General features: G+C 52.3%; 5 protein-coding genes across 5 annotated transcripts; 2 read left to right on the top strand and 3 right to left on the bottom strand.

Moving 5' to 3' along the window:
- Window positions 1-48: 48 nt before the first annotated feature.
- On the top strand, window positions 49-967 carry T069G_00574 (ribonuclease-III-like domain-containing protein; the record flags this gene model as incomplete). Its single annotated transcript, XM_056167784.1, has 3 exons — window positions 49-442; window positions 511-740; window positions 818-967. The coding sequence occupies 3 exons, from the start codon at window positions 49-51 to the stop codon at window positions 965-967; spliced, it is 774 nt and encodes a 257-aa protein (XP_056033100.1).
- A 389-nt stretch (window positions 968-1,356) lies between these two features.
- Window positions 1,357-1,611, bottom strand: T069G_00573 (uncharacterized protein; the record flags this gene model as incomplete). Its single annotated transcript, XM_056167783.1, has 1 exon — window positions 1,357-1,611. The coding sequence occupies one exon, from the start codon at window positions 1,609-1,611 to the stop codon at window positions 1,357-1,359; it is 255 nt and encodes an 84-aa protein (XP_056033099.1).
- A 1,864-nt stretch (window positions 1,612-3,475) lies between these two features.
- T069G_00572 (snoaL-like polyketide cyclase domain-containing protein) lies at window positions 3,476-5,057 on the top strand (the record flags this gene model as incomplete). Its single annotated transcript, XM_056167782.1, has 5 exons — window positions 3,476-4,279; window positions 4,344-4,373; window positions 4,456-4,517; window positions 4,580-4,641; window positions 4,711-5,057. 5 exons carry the CDS (start codon window positions 3,476-3,478, stop codon window positions 5,055-5,057), a joined length of 1,305 nt encoding a protein of 434 aa, XP_056033098.1.
- Window positions 5,058-5,209: 152 nt separating this feature from the next.
- On the bottom strand, window positions 5,210-9,583 carry T069G_00571 (corA-like mg2+ transporter protein domain-containing protein; the record flags this gene model as incomplete). Its single annotated transcript, XM_056167781.1, has 7 exons — window positions 5,210-6,172; window positions 6,233-6,474; window positions 6,527-7,126; window positions 7,187-7,340; window positions 7,416-7,916; window positions 7,983-8,830; window positions 8,914-9,583. The coding sequence occupies 7 exons, from the start codon at window positions 9,581-9,583 to the stop codon at window positions 5,210-5,212; spliced, it is 3,978 nt and encodes a 1,325-aa protein (XP_056033097.1).
- Window positions 9,584-10,973: 1,390 nt separating this feature from the next.
- T069G_00570 (uncharacterized protein) lies at window positions 10,974-13,767 on the bottom strand (the record flags this gene model as incomplete). The annotated part of the gene is made up of 4 exons (XM_056167780.1): window positions 10,974-11,272; window positions 11,341-12,696; window positions 12,764-13,153; window positions 13,374-13,767. The coding sequence occupies 4 exons, from the start codon at window positions 13,765-13,767 to the stop codon at window positions 10,974-10,976; spliced, it is 2,439 nt and encodes an 812-aa protein (XP_056033096.1).
- Window positions 13,768-14,479: the final 712 nt, after the last annotated feature.

The raw sequence follows: 14,479 nt of genomic DNA, 5'->3' as shown, positions 1-14,479 counted from the left end.
CCTTCAACACCATGAGCAGCATCGCAAACCACAATTGAATCCACAACCATGGCTCTCCAGTCCTGTCGCCCGAGCCTGGCCCGCTGCCGGCACGCCGCTCGTGCCTTATCCCCCTGCGTGCGCGCATACGCGACCGAATCCGCGCCGTCAACGCCAGAGACCTTCAAGGTCCCCGCCACAACACCCAGCACAAATACGAAGCCGCGATGGAGCCAGACGCCCGAGGGCATGAAGGCGCCGCTGCAGCTGGACTTTGCGAAGAGCGCCAAGAACAAGATTTGGGCGGTGAACAACGACCCTACGCGGCTGGACGAGGTGTATAACCGCTTGCTGGGGCCCGGGGGCAGCAAGATGCTGCCAGAGGAGCTCAAGTGGCTGGCCGTGACGCATAAGAGCTTCGATCAAGGGAGGAGAGGGTTCAATGACCGATTGGCATTGCTAGGTGCGTTGGCGCATTATTCTGTGGCATATAATGTAGCATGGCGAGCTGACTCTGGTGCTTTATTGCAGGACGGTTGACGATGGTAATGGAAGCAACAAAGGAGATTGTGAGCAAGGAGCCCCTCGCTGGCTCAATACTCCCCGACCAATTCGACAGAACGCCATTGGAGGATGATCAGCTACTGTCGGTGGACAACCTCAATGCCATGGGACCCCGAGACATGATTGGCAAGGACAAGCTCTACCAGCTGGCTAACAACGTGGGGCTGCTGGACGTGGTACGGTGGAAGCCTCGATTGGTATGTGTCTATTCTTTTCTCAGACTTATGATGTGGTATCCCGTTAAAATGGAATCGAGGAGCTAACTCGGTGACAGCCCCGACGACTTGAGGCCTCTGGCGTGGAAGTTGTGCTGAACTCGGCGCTTATGGCCATCGTTGGCGCAATCACACTGCAGCACGGATCGGCCGTGGCAGCACAGGTGGTGAGGGAGAGAATATTGGCACAGGTGCCCAAGGACGACTGAAAGATATAGACCAGGGCGGGGAGGGAGGAAACATGTATGACCAAAAAAAATTGGACGGCGGCGGCGGCGTTGTGTAATCATACCTTGTACTATTTATGAGGAGACGAAGCTAAACGTGTTTTGAATCTAGAGGCATGAAATGAAAGGACCTGGCTTGACTTGGTTTATCGTCATGGCGAAAGCATGTAACATAAAAATTTGCGCTTCTTTGGGCTTGAAAGCTGGGTAGTGAGATGTATATAAAATCTTTCATCTTCTATTCACGGTTCATGGCTGTTAGATCTTGTATTCAAAAGAAAAGAAAAGAAAAAAATCATTCGGGGTATCTCAGTTAGAGCATCTGCACAATCCTTTTGCCTAGCTACATTATCTCTCACTCCCAGCACATCTCATCCCAACAAGGGCCTCTCCTCTGCTAAAGTATCCTCGTCCTCGTCAACAGACTGGCTGGTAAAGCCATTCTTGACCAGTCTCTCGCGAAACAGCCACCCCACAACAGTTCCTGCACCAGGCCCAGCAATGACGGAGATTGCAATCATGCTCAGCGGCACCCTCCATCCCGCCTCGACAAAGACCCAATACAGGACAGTCCAGGCAATAAACTGAATATCGATTTCGATGAAGCTAACCGTCAACTTGGTCATCTTCTTGCGGTCGTCGCCCTGAGCAAGGTTCCAGATGACAAAGACGTGCGCAGCGATGGACAGCACAATGGGCAAAGCGTAGACAAGAGCCACACACTGCCAGTGAGACTCGTGGTGGATACTGGTCGGGCTGACACGGCGGATGCTCTCGACAAGGTGACGCACGCCCTGGCGGATGACAGAGACGTAGAGGGGGAAGAAGAGCCAGACGGTAATGGTAACCGGAGAGTTGAAGACCAGCATGAGAATCGAGGGCAAGAAATAGCCAGCAGCAACGGCAATGGGGATCGCCACGGCCTCGGAGTCTGGCAGCGTGCGGCCCTCCTCACTGATATCTTCAAGCTCAGCCGCGGCCACAGTCGAGTCTTCACCACCGGTTCCCTGGCTGTGCTTCTCCGCGAGCACCAGCGCCTTAGCCCGGTGCAGAAAGGCCGGCACAATCACCAACTGCCAGACCATGGCGCCTCCAAGCAAGTTGAACAATAGCCACCACAGCGTGGGCTTCGCAATCAGCGAATTAGGCTTGTTGCAGCGCCTGGCCGACTCCACGGTGCATACAGTCGCCAGCGCGCCAACATACGACAGAATCACGGCCATGACGGCCTTGGACCGCAGCGAGTCCAGCGCGCACTGGAAGAAGCTGACGAGGAAGCAGCTCGGCGTGCCGATGAGCGGGATGTGGCTGAGGCCGGGGATGCGGGCGCGGGAGTGGCATTGCGACCACAGCAAGGCGATGTCGACGTCGGAATGGGCAAAGAGAGCGACAAAGGTGCCGACGGAGAGGATGACGGGGATGACGAGGAGCGACTTGAAGGACGCGAACTGAATGGGCGGCGCAAGCCACCTGGACGAGCTGAAGCTGTGTGAAGGCATGCTTCTCCTTTTTCTTTTTTTTCCCTTTCCTATCCTCCTTTCTTTTGCAGTGAGTCTGAACCCGTAGGCTGGAGAAATAGAGTGAAGAAGAGAGGATTAAAGCGCCGGCATGGTTGCAGGCAAAGAAGAAAAAGTGAAGAAAAGAACAAGGATGAGGTCGGTCGTGAGATGAGAGGGAGGCTAGAGTGAGACATGCACTAACAGGTGCTAACACGAACGGGAAGCTGCCTGAGAGCTGAAAGCTCGTAAGAGTTCTAGCAGCTAAATGGCGAGACTCAGCGTAGCATTGCTGGCTGATAGCGGTAGTTGGTGCTGTGGCGCAGCGCTTGGGGGGACCAGTGGCACCACACCTCCCAATTTGAAGGGCACGTGGGAGAGAGATCTGATGACCGGGTCTGTTGATGCATGGACATGGAATCGGAATAGCATTTATTAGTCTGTCAGTTTTGAGCTGAAGCTGAGTAGATGATGCAGGAGTTGGAGTATGTGCTACCTAAGATGGGTTGCTTTGCATCAGGTACGGCGTCTTGCACTTTAGCCTCACTCATTCATGCTCTCAATCCGCAGTAGTGTCAGTGATTCTCTGGAAGTAACAATGGCGTATTCGGCGTCCAGATTATGCAGTTAAGAGGCTCGCAACAAAAAATGGTTGAAACATCCTGTCATAGTAATTAGTATGAATACCAGAACTAGCTGCAGAGCTGTACATGATCGCACAAACCTAATAAAGAACATCTACTACTTTAGTAACATCCAATGCCTCATACATCTATCCGGGACCATCAGCGGTCCCCAGCTGTATGTTCATGTTCTCTCTTCCCCTCTGCATGTGGGGATCGACATTTGTATGTGTGTGCCCCTCATCTTCAGCCGTAAAAGTGAATAATAAATATCGATTCATAACAACTCCAAATATTTCCACCAAACACAATCGTATAAAATTATCACAACTATCCCAACGTCCATCCACTCCCGAATCACAAATACAAAAATGGCTGCCCCCCCTCCCCTAACCGTCTACGATCCCGCCTCCCCCTCCGAATCCGCCCCTCCGCTCCCCTCCGCTCCGTCCTCCGTCCTCGGCCCCTCTTCCGTCCTCCAGCCGCCGCTCTCCCGCCGCGGCTCCGGCCCAGGCATCGTCCTCGTCCTCCCGAGCCCCAGCACCATCCCGCCACTCGTCACCGATGCAGAAAAGCCGCTCGACCCGGAGCCGCTGCTCAAATGGGCCGAGGAGGGCTTCGCCGTTGTCGCCATCACACTTCCCGAGCCTGAGATGGAACTCACTGGCGATGACGCTTCCGCCTCAGACATCGTAAACTTGATCCGGGACGCTGTGGGTGCGCTACGGAAACATCAAAGCGTCGACACCAAAGACAAGTTCGCCCTTGTCATCTATGAAGAAGCTGTTGTTAGCGAGCTGCTCCTCGACGCAGACCGCCTGCAGCAATATGGAATTGCCGGCATCGTCACTTTCTCTCACGCCGCTTCTGAAATCACTACTTCAATCCCGCTGCTCGCTCACACCAGCACGGCTTCAAATCCAAAGATCAACAGCAGCGATGTTCAAAAGTCTAATGTCACAGTGCACTCTTATCCCGAAACAACGCCTCACTTCATCTTCCCCTCGGCCGCGGCTTACAACAACGCTGCTGCTACCTTGTCTCACACACGTAGTCTAGTCTTTTTACGAAAACACCTAGGCGGGCCAAATTTTGATCTCGAAGCTATCTGGGAGGAACACTGCTATTGGGAATTCGAGGCGCGAAGCGTTGCCAAAACCATGGCCACCATGGTGGTGAGTTTCATCCCCTTTCTAACAACCTCGCTGTCTGCTGTCAGTCTCTTACCCATGGGTATAGGCGGAGCCATATGTCAACCATATCCCCACGGTGAGTTTTCTTCGTCAAAATAATACACGAATACAGCTTCCAGTCGGGACAACTAACCTCTACCTCCTTATGACATGCGTAGATGACGGGAGGCATCGGCCGCGAGAAACTAACCGCCTTTTACCGTGACCACTTCATTTTCTGGTACCCAAAACCCACACGATCACACCATCAAACAACCTGTTTCTAACACCTCCAAACTCCAGCAACCCCCCAGACACGCATCTCAAGACCGTCTCCCGCACCATTGGCCCAGACCGCATCATCGGTAAGATCCCCCCCATCTCTCCTCCTCACCTCAAACCTCCCAGACTAACAAGCACGCAAAACCAAATAGACGAATTCATCTTTTGCTGCACTCACACACGACAAATCCCCTTCCTCGTCCCCGGCGTTCCCGTGACGAACAAGCCCCTTGCCATCCCCATGGTCGGTGTCATCAACATCCGTGGCGACAGGCTCTACCACGAGCACATCTGGTGGGATCAAGGAACAGTATTGCGCCAGCTTGGCATTCTACCGACGCATTTGCCATATGAGGGCGGCCTCGTCAAGCTCCCTGTCGCGGGGGTCGAGACTGCTAGATTGCTGCTGGATGAGCGAGATGGGACAAGCAATGAGATGATTGAAGGGGCCGTTGAAACTGTTAATAACAGCAAAGATGAGAATGAAAGCGGAAAATAACAAAGAGTCAATTGATCTCGTTTATCTAACTGTGGTGCCCTCTTCTTGTACAAACGCCGTCGTATTCAAATGCTAATTCCCCCTTTTCTCGTATTTCATCCACCACAATATGAACCAAGTGACATACATATACTGTAGTCACAATGCACAAATCACCTTCCCTGGCTCCTCCTCAGCCTCCCCTTACTCATTGGCGGCGCCTTGTTCACCTCAGGAATCTGATACCCCCTTTCCCTCTCCAGCCTATGCCTCTCCCAGAAATCGCTCGCCTCTGTACTCAGCCCGCTCTTTCCATCTCGATTCTCTCCTTGCCCCTGTCGCCGTTTCCCTCTCCTCGCCATGTATTTCATCATCTTCCTACCCACGGGCCTCCCAAGTACCACATACAACCAGCGCATCATATACCCATACTGCCTGCCGATCCACTTGAAGAAGCGTCGCGCAGTAGTGCTCCACGCAACGATGAGCGTCCCGACGATCAGGGCAACACTCGCCGGGATACCAATAATACCAATTGTTCGCAGAGGCAAATTGTCTCCCCCTCCCCACTCGCGCGTATTCATGCCAAAGATGCCTGTAAAGAACTGCAACGGCAGGAATATGACTGTGAAAGTAGTGAAGATCAGTACGCTTCGGCTTTGCGCGCTGGCCAGGTCCGCATGAAGCCTGCTTAGCCTGACTTCGTCGACTTGTGCCTGGCGTTGCACCATCTGAAGCAGCTTGTCGTACTCATCTCGCGTGTTCTTCACCCGGCGTACCATTTCCTCCGTGATATGGATATACTCTGCTAGCCGCTTCAGCGCCTCAGCGAGGAATCCTCTTCCGTGGACTGTGTGCGCTCGCATCTCGGGACGGTTGTAAATGGTGTGCATCGATGAGATTACTTTGGACTGTCTCTCGAAAAGGCCCAGCAGCGTCGCAAGTTCATCTTCAATATCCCGAAGCTCCAGCAGTGCTGACGTGTTGTCTCTATTCTCTTGTTCGGCCCGTCGTCCCTCCTCTTTATGACGCTCCCGGATTGAGCGAGCTTTATTTTCAACCGGCTCATAATCAAAAGCCTTGTCACGGAATCCCTCTGAGCGGAACTCTTTTAGTGATGTAGTAAGCTTCTCGGTCTAGCATGTGTATTAGTGACATGTTCGTTATACTCTCAGGGGTACAATAGCTTGACTCACCAAGACGCTTATAGCTTCTTCGAATATTCGGAAAACTTCCAAATCAGGATGAGAAGCTCGATCTAGAAGCACGCTTACCGCATGCAGAGCCGCCAAGGCTGCGAGATCTAGGGAGTTGTCGCATAGGCGAGTCAGATCTACATTGACATCGTTGAAGATGCTGTCTCGAAGGTCTGCTTGCTGATACAGCGGTCCTTCGATGGGATCACTCTCTCGTTTGGGGAAGAATGAGAGCAAGGTATCTGTAAACATTCAGCTTAGGATCATACCGATCAGAAAACAACATGGACTCACGAGTAGAGATAGTCCAGACCCATAGCTGATCTATCATCAGCACATTTCCATTCAGCACGTCCTTTTCAGTCTCCTCTTCGCCATTCTCCTCAGCCTGTTTGTTTAGCTTCTCCCGCCAACTGGCTGTGCGACTTCCGCTCCCGCTACCACTACCACCACTTCCGCTTCCGCTTTTATTGCTGCTTTCTCCGGATCCCACATTGCTGCCAGAAGTCTCGCTATACAGTCCCCGATACTCTGCTACATCGTAGTACCTTTCTTTAGTCAACTTGTACAGCATTTGGTCATCGTCTCGCGATCGGGTATCCCTTATCGATGGATATCCAAACTGGTCCAGCGTTCGCCGGCAATTGATTGGCGGATCGTGTCCCAGAAACTCCCATATGACCTGCAACTCCAAGGAATCTGACTTGGCTACAGATTCAGGAATGGGTCGGGCCCTCCCGTGAGCCAGGCGCTTGGCAATCAGTTCACGTCGGCGGATGAGTCTTTTGTACGAGTCAAAGTGAAGATATGGAAGAAACAGACAGACATACATCTGGTCATCTTCGCCAGGCGGGGAAAGAGAGCGGCTCGGTACCGAATGACCTCGTGGAGATACTAATTATTCACGGGGATTAGGAATTGCAGCTATAAAGAACAGCAGTAGAGACCACTTACAAGTTCGAGGGGCCGTAAAGTAGCATCCCGGCTTTGCGTAATGCGCATAATGCTGCGAGTGCCTACCACGTGTATGCCTCCTGACCCAAAAGTCGTGATTCGATAGGGCAGAAAAGTCTCGTTGGTAGGAGACTTGCAACGTTTGGAGAACAGCCTAGTTGAAGTACTTGGCGTCAGCGATCTCCTATTCACGAGGAGATTACCACAAAGTGGAGGAGGGGCAACTTACAGTCACCCACGTAGGGTTGTTAAATGGTAAATGAATCCAAACAAACTTGCGAGCCTTGACCATCGGTTTCATAAAAGGAGTTTGAGGAGCATCGTCGTCCACAATGACGTTTTCACTTGCTCTATGCCCCTTATCCTTTGCTATCTTTCGGATTTCAAGAACGCTCTCAGGCAGCTTCGGAGACGCATCAATGTCATCATCATCACTATCCTTTTCTTCTCCCATGAGAACTCTATCGAATGTACTGCGGCTCCTCTGAGAAAATGGCGGAAAGTCGCGATATCGAGGAGGAGACGCACCGCCCATGTCGCTGTCAAGGCTCATCGAGCGGCTGAATGAGTTTCTGCCTACTCTGCCTCTCAAAGGTGGTGATAAGCGATCAATGGCAAGCTCCTGGTCCAAGCTAGCACGCATAAGGGGGGAAGGTTTGCGAAAAGGCGTTGAGTGCCGAGGAGGAAGCGAATTAGGTCGAGAGGGAGGCGTCAAGGGTCCAACGCCAAGCTGCGAAACCAATGCCGTCGGTGCGGATTCTGTGCTCATCCTCGGCCTTGTTCTAGGGGAGTCAACCGGGAGAATAAGAGGCGATGGCGGGATCGACAACACAGCAGGTGGTGCCGAAGTCCGGTGAAGCGGTGGAGGGTGTTCATTCTCAAGCTCATGCTCATGCTCATGTTCGGTCTGGTTGATTCCAAGAGCATTCTTCACAGTCATCGGGTCGGGTGGAAACGTCACAGGCTCCGGCGGCCCTTCCATGTCGACCAGGCCCGTCCTCCCCCTCATGGCCAGAAATCTTCCCTCTTCGGGGGGAATTTCCACCTCATTCAATCTCTCACTGAGACATACTTCCGGACCTTTACTCATAAAATCTCTCAGCGGCAACCTCGTAGACCAAGCCCTCACAGTGCCATCCTCCATGCCTGCCTCATCAAAGAAGCCATGGACCTCTACCGTCACCTTTTGCTCCAAGTTGAGCATCCATTTTCCTCCTCTTGCGTCCTCTCTAGCGTTGGAATCCGCCTGTTCAATGTTTGCCGCCAGCTGTCGTAGGAAAAGTCGTAAAGTGTGCATATTGTGTCTCCCAAACGAAGCAATGTTGGCATGGTCGCTCTGCAGGGGAAAGATACGTTCCTGCCGCATCCCGAGAATAGCAGACTTGATGGACGTGAGAGGCGCGGTAAAGTAGATGTTTCCCGAGTTGGCAGACAGGCGGGAGTCGATTGTCTCGTAGAACGTCCACACGCGGATGTCGTCCGAAACGACCTTGAAGTCTTCGTCTACATGTAGGAGAAGATGGTTTCCCATGCGAAGATCGTCTGTCAAAGATACTGGTAGGGGGACAGAAAGTTGAAGCAGGTTCTGGATGCTCGACGCCAGGGTGGGCATGGCAAAGTAACTGGACCCCTGGTGCGGTGTTCCTACCAGTTCAAACGACAGCATCATTAGTATCATTCATGTCAGATAATCATTAACGACTCAGCCGTCATATGTTTCGACTCACCGAAAAAGGCAACCCCGTAACACTCGCGCAAGATGCTCTCATATCTCGAATCCCTACTGGCCTTCACCAACGCCATCTTGACCACCAACCCTCCAATGCTATGTCCAATAAACAGCAGCGGCCTCTCCTGCTGCCTCTCCCGGGTCCTCAACGCCCTTAATTCATCCAGCAGCGCAATCGCCAGCGAGTTGAGCGTCGTCCCTTCGCTAACCTCTGGATGCTCATACAGCAGGATCCGCGCCCTGTTGGCCTCTCTTCGGATGCCCTGCCTCACCCACGACGGGTTCTGGTTCTGACGCTCCGCCTCACGAACCTCAGCATCCCGCATCGACGGTGCGCCAAAATACCGCCCCATGAGGCCATCGCGGTTCCAGCTGCGCAGCGGATGAGCGGCTGGGCATGGAACCGTGACGATGTCGACACTCGTCTCATCGTGTGTTAGTCGGCCCTCCGGGTCAAAGGTGAACCGCAGCCCATCCTGTCCATCCCGCTGCTTCTCGACAAATTGCCCTCCATCTCCAGGCTTCAAATCAGTCTCGTCGGTGTCGGTAAAGGTGCTTGGCGGCCTCGTTCTGCCAGATCTTGTTCGAGTAGGAGAGGGAAAGGGCACTTCCAAGGCAAGACTGGGGGTGGCCCGCTGAATTGTCGGGCGGCCACCGCCTAGAGCCATAGCTGTCCCCCACTGTATTTTACAGCGCTCTCACTAAAGTCCGTGATGGCGATGTTCAGTCCAAGCAAATATATTGAAAGCAAAAGCTCATTAACTCAGCATCATGAAAGCTCGCTGTTTACAAGATATACCCTTTATATAGCATGTGAAGAATGGATACACAAAAGCAAATGTGACATGAAAAGAAGAACACCAAAGTCAAATTCCATCACGATCAGCTCGCCAGCATTTCTCTCATCCCCACAGCCCAAATCACACTCTCAACTTACAAAGACTCAACATCACCTGCTCCCTCAAGAAATACGCAACAACCCGCCATCTGCCGGCATCAGTCCCCTACCGACGCAAGGCAGATACCGATCAATACGAAGCCAGAAGCTCCCCAGAGTCTAGCACACAGCATAGCATCCGAGACCCCGAGGGCCAGAGACTACGTGCATTAACTCGCCCTAGCATCGCAACCCCAGATCACGACCGTCCCCTCGTATCTCAGTGGACACCAAAAATCCTCGCCCGCAAGCTACACTCAAAATCAAGAACTGAGACCTGCCCCGCTCAAACCCTCCTCACTGAGCGGTTAAGAAAATTAATAAGTAAATAGATAGCTAAATAACGTCGGAATATTCAAATCACTTGTTTTGCTCGTGACAGAAGCCGCTTCCCGCCGTGGAATGGATGGGAGTCATTGATCCATCGCTAGATCTTCCAGGGGGCCCCTTCAGCAGGCTTGCAGGGCTTACAAGGACTTACAGCTGACCCCCCCTTTCGGCTCGATATTCTGGCCATGAGACTTGCGCCACCGTGACCTGCGGCACATGGGCTTTTTTGAAGCTCCAAAGCAACATGCCGTGTAGGGAGTAGCTTGATCGAATCGAAATGCAAGACTGCAAGATCCACACGGAGCTTTTAAGCTCATCAGCTATGTGGCAAGTCATTTACAAAAGTCTGAACAAAGACAACACATGATTACAAACTGCCATCTCTAGGCTCGGCATTCGTCATCTAGCTTCAGTATCAGCTCCAGCTTGTGGGAAATTCTGAGCGGCGGAAGCACATGCAACAACCTCACCAGCGGTGCCATCTTTTCGTAGCTTAAATCATCCATAGATGCTTTATGAGCTTCTTAATTTGGGATCCACACTCCATCATCGATCTCATGGATAACATCGGCACTATTTACGGCGGCCACATTAATATACACACAGTCCAGCCCCTATATAACAATTACAGATCTTCCAAATCGTGAATCGCAAAACGCAAAGAGAATCAACAAGCTCCCAAAACGCCAGCCCGTACAAGGGGGTATCAACTCCATGTAACTAATTAAGCGACCTGTAAAGCATCTAATCTAACTTTCTCCTTTTAAAAAACATCCACCCCTTTGCTTTGACTACAAATCATCAAGAGTCGTGCAGTGAAGTATCGCATCCGAGTAAAGCCGATTTACCACCATACAACTCTGACCAGGCCGTATGACGACTAGACCGTTCGGCCCGAGTTTGAAGACCTGGTCGTTTCCCATCTTGACGCTAATCTTGCCCGAGGCCACCGAACATGTGCGCACCTTGGTCGCTTCGATGGGCCAGTGATGCGTGTGCCCCGGTTTCAAAATGAGAACATTGAAGCTAAGACCTGGCGCTATCGTGATAGGATGTTGATTAGACATGTAAGCGTTAGAAAAGCCAACATCTGGAGTAGTCATTAGTTTGATGTGCCTTTGATAGAAGAGTAGCAGCTATGGCGAGGATTGAACTTACTGGTATTCGTTGTCTCATCCTTCATAGTACCGGGGGCTATCTCCCAGTCTTCCATCTCTTCCATCTCAGTCACCTCAGCAGTTGATGGCTTGTGAACAGCTGTTGAGTTTGACGGGATAGTTGTTCCTAGTGGGGGACTCTTCTTCTCAGAATCTTGAATGGGGTATTGCTCAGGAGGTTTAATCGACGAAGACAGCCTGCTGCTTTGTCTCATCACCTGTGGCATAGCAGCATGATCATCAACCTTGGTACCTACACCGTCGGTCATCTCCTCGTCATCCAATACTACTGCCTTATCAACCTCTTCCACTGCTGTTTGATGGTTTTGCTGGGGCACCACCTCCTCCGTGTTGCCTTCAAGATCCTGATCCTGGTTGGCCCATTCGCATTCGTTTTTAGTCCGGTAACAGCAAAATTGATACTGACACGCAATGCACGTCACCGACTTACTGAATACAGCCCGCGCCTCGGCTGGTAGATCCGGGGGCAAACCCACGCAGGGAGTGCTCAGTCGTGACAATCCTTTCCACCTGTCACAGGGATTCATCTCCTCCGCCTTACCCACGAGATATGCAAGAGTACAGGCATATTGGAGGGGATCAAGCGTCTTATTGTGATGATGCTCCCACCATAAACCCGGCAAATTGCGAACCTGCTTGTATTTGGATAATGCCAATACGTCCAGCCGAGCAGGGATTTGCTGGCTAGGTGAGAGGCTCCTATGCAAGTACCGAAGAACATCGGTCATGGGCGGCGACTCCGAGGACTGTATAGGAGGAGGTGGTATTGAAGGAGGCGATGGTTCTGCCTGCTCTATCGGCGGCGGCGAAACAAAGGAAGTGGCCTGAACAGGCAAAGGGACTGGCGTGGTTTTGGGCCGCTTCGCCAGTCTCTCTTCCATGGTTTCGTTGCTTGACTCGCCGCGCAAGGAGCGTTTCGACGTGTCTGGCGGAGCGCTTCCTCCGACGCTCACTCTGCTCGTTGAGAAGCTCCTCTTACTGAGCAGGCTGAGCAGCTTCTTCCGGTTCTCCGTGTAGTCTGGAACCGCAGGTGGTGGCGCTCCCGGCGACAGGGGGTTGAGAGACACGATGATACCTGGAGAACTGCCGTCTTCGTTCACGTAGTCGCCAACCTTGGAGAATGTGCCATCGCCATTGTCATTAAACAAGGAGCGGTTATGCTTTCCGTGAAAGTGTGATGACAGAGCCCTCATATTTTGGGAAAGAACTCTGCAATCCCGTACGGGGCACACAAAGGGCTTTTTACCGCCGTTCTCGCTGTTTTCGCCATCGTCATATCGTTCCTTGCCGGGTGGAATTGGTGCGTTGTTCGTGCTCTGTTCGGTTCCGTCATCCTCTAGTAGCAACCAAGTCAGCTCGGCACCAAACAAAGACAAGCGTCGTGTGCAACATGGTGTAATTACCTATATAAGTATAATATGATGCATTGTCCGCGTTAGTCTGGAGGCCGGTTCGGGCAGCCTCAACGTCCCCAGTATCCATGGCATCTCCTGGGTCGGAAGGGACAGGAGACGCAGACATAGACGCAGACGCATATGTGGATGCAGATGCAGAAGAGGAAGCCGTACTAGGTCTTGACTCTCGCCTTCTCGGATTAACACTCGCAGGCCTATTCAACTCCGTCATCTGCTGCAGCAGAGCCTCTTCTGGCAAGCGCTTCAGGCCAGCCATTGCATCTATCTCTGATTTCAATTGGCTTTGAGGTGATGCCTCGGATATTTCTGTCGATTCACGCCTTGTTGATGCGTTTGGCAAATCCCCATGCGTCTGGGGACGTCGTTCTTGGGTAGGACCTGTACCAGGGTAAATGTTAGCAGCAACCAACAGCAACAAAGAAACAACACAGGTAGGGAGGGGAGACGGCCAAGTGAATTGACAGCTGTAGCAAATTCAGTTCACTTTGAGCTGACCATTGGCTCAGTTCGTCCCATCCCTTTTCTCCCTGCCCTGTGCGCCCAACAGAGGCAAACGCAAAAGGCAAACAACGCAAACACCGTGATCCGCACTGCTTACCTTGATCTTCCACCTTTGTCTGCTTCTTCTCCCAGTCCTTCTGCGCTTGCACTATATTCTTGTTCGCCGCCAATGTATTTTGTTTCGCCGCCAACCCAGGTGCTGCAGCCGTCGTCGTCGTCGTCGTCGTCGAAGGTGGCATGCGCATAGGTACGGGTAGAGGCACGGGTGTCTCGATTGGCGGCGCACCTTGATAGCTCGCAGCTGGTGGGAGGATGTCGCTGACAACCATTGGAATTGGCACATCGTCTCCCTGGCCCGGCTGGCTCTTCATCTTATCCCCCACCGGCGGTGATGATGACGATAACCCTCCAAAGGTGCTCCTCCTCCAAGGAGCCCGTCCAGTCCGTTTCATCCTATGTCCTGGATTGCCGCCCTCGGTAGTGGAAGCCATGATTGCGTGCGCGCGGGATCAGAGCCGCTGATTGCGCTATATAGTCTAGATATCGTCGGCAAGGGATCTCAGGTTGATTCGGCACGCATCGAATGGATTCACGACCACGATACACGAGTACGGACGTGTCACCACACGGCCTCGGATCGTCAAAGTTGAGGCTCGAGCTACCCAAGCTCCAGGCATGACGCGCAGACAAGCTGCTGCGACCACGTTTTGTTGATTGTATAAGGAATTCGAAGTCGTATCGTGATCGAACGGTATTCAAGGCAACCAAGCAACTCAACTCCTATCCCAGCCTTTCGTGGCCACGGGCTCCTTCGCGCTAGGCCGCGATCAAGCGTGAAGTTTGGGAAGAAGTGCACCTATGCACACTCACAGACTTACAGCGGATTACAGTGGAGCTTCAGTGACGTGCAGTGGGCGAGGGGCACAACCACAAGGCTGTAGCTTCTACTGTAAGACTCAGGAACAGGCGCCAGGCGCGAGGGCCGCTTTCCGCACTGCTCTGGATTAGGTAATGCCTTTTGAGCGTGGCTTCACTTCATTCATATATCAGAAACCATCTAACATGTGATTCGTGAGATGAACTTGCCCATTACCTCATGATATACTTCAAGGTTCTTTATATATCGACGATGCTTACTGGGTAGTGCCATATAACATCACAGCATTCAGGCTTGAATCGTTTCATCGAAGCTTCTGAAGAAGA

Source organism: Trichoderma breve, chromosome 1 (genome assembly GCF_028502605.1).
Source record: "Trichoderma breve strain T069 chromosome 1, whole genome shotgun sequence".
NCBI classification, from domain to species: Eukaryota; Fungi; Ascomycota; class Sordariomycetes; order Hypocreales; family Hypocreaceae; genus Trichoderma; species Trichoderma breve.
The sequence above is the reverse complement of the archived record's forward strand: the minus strand, read 5'-3'. Positions and strand labels throughout refer to the sequence as shown.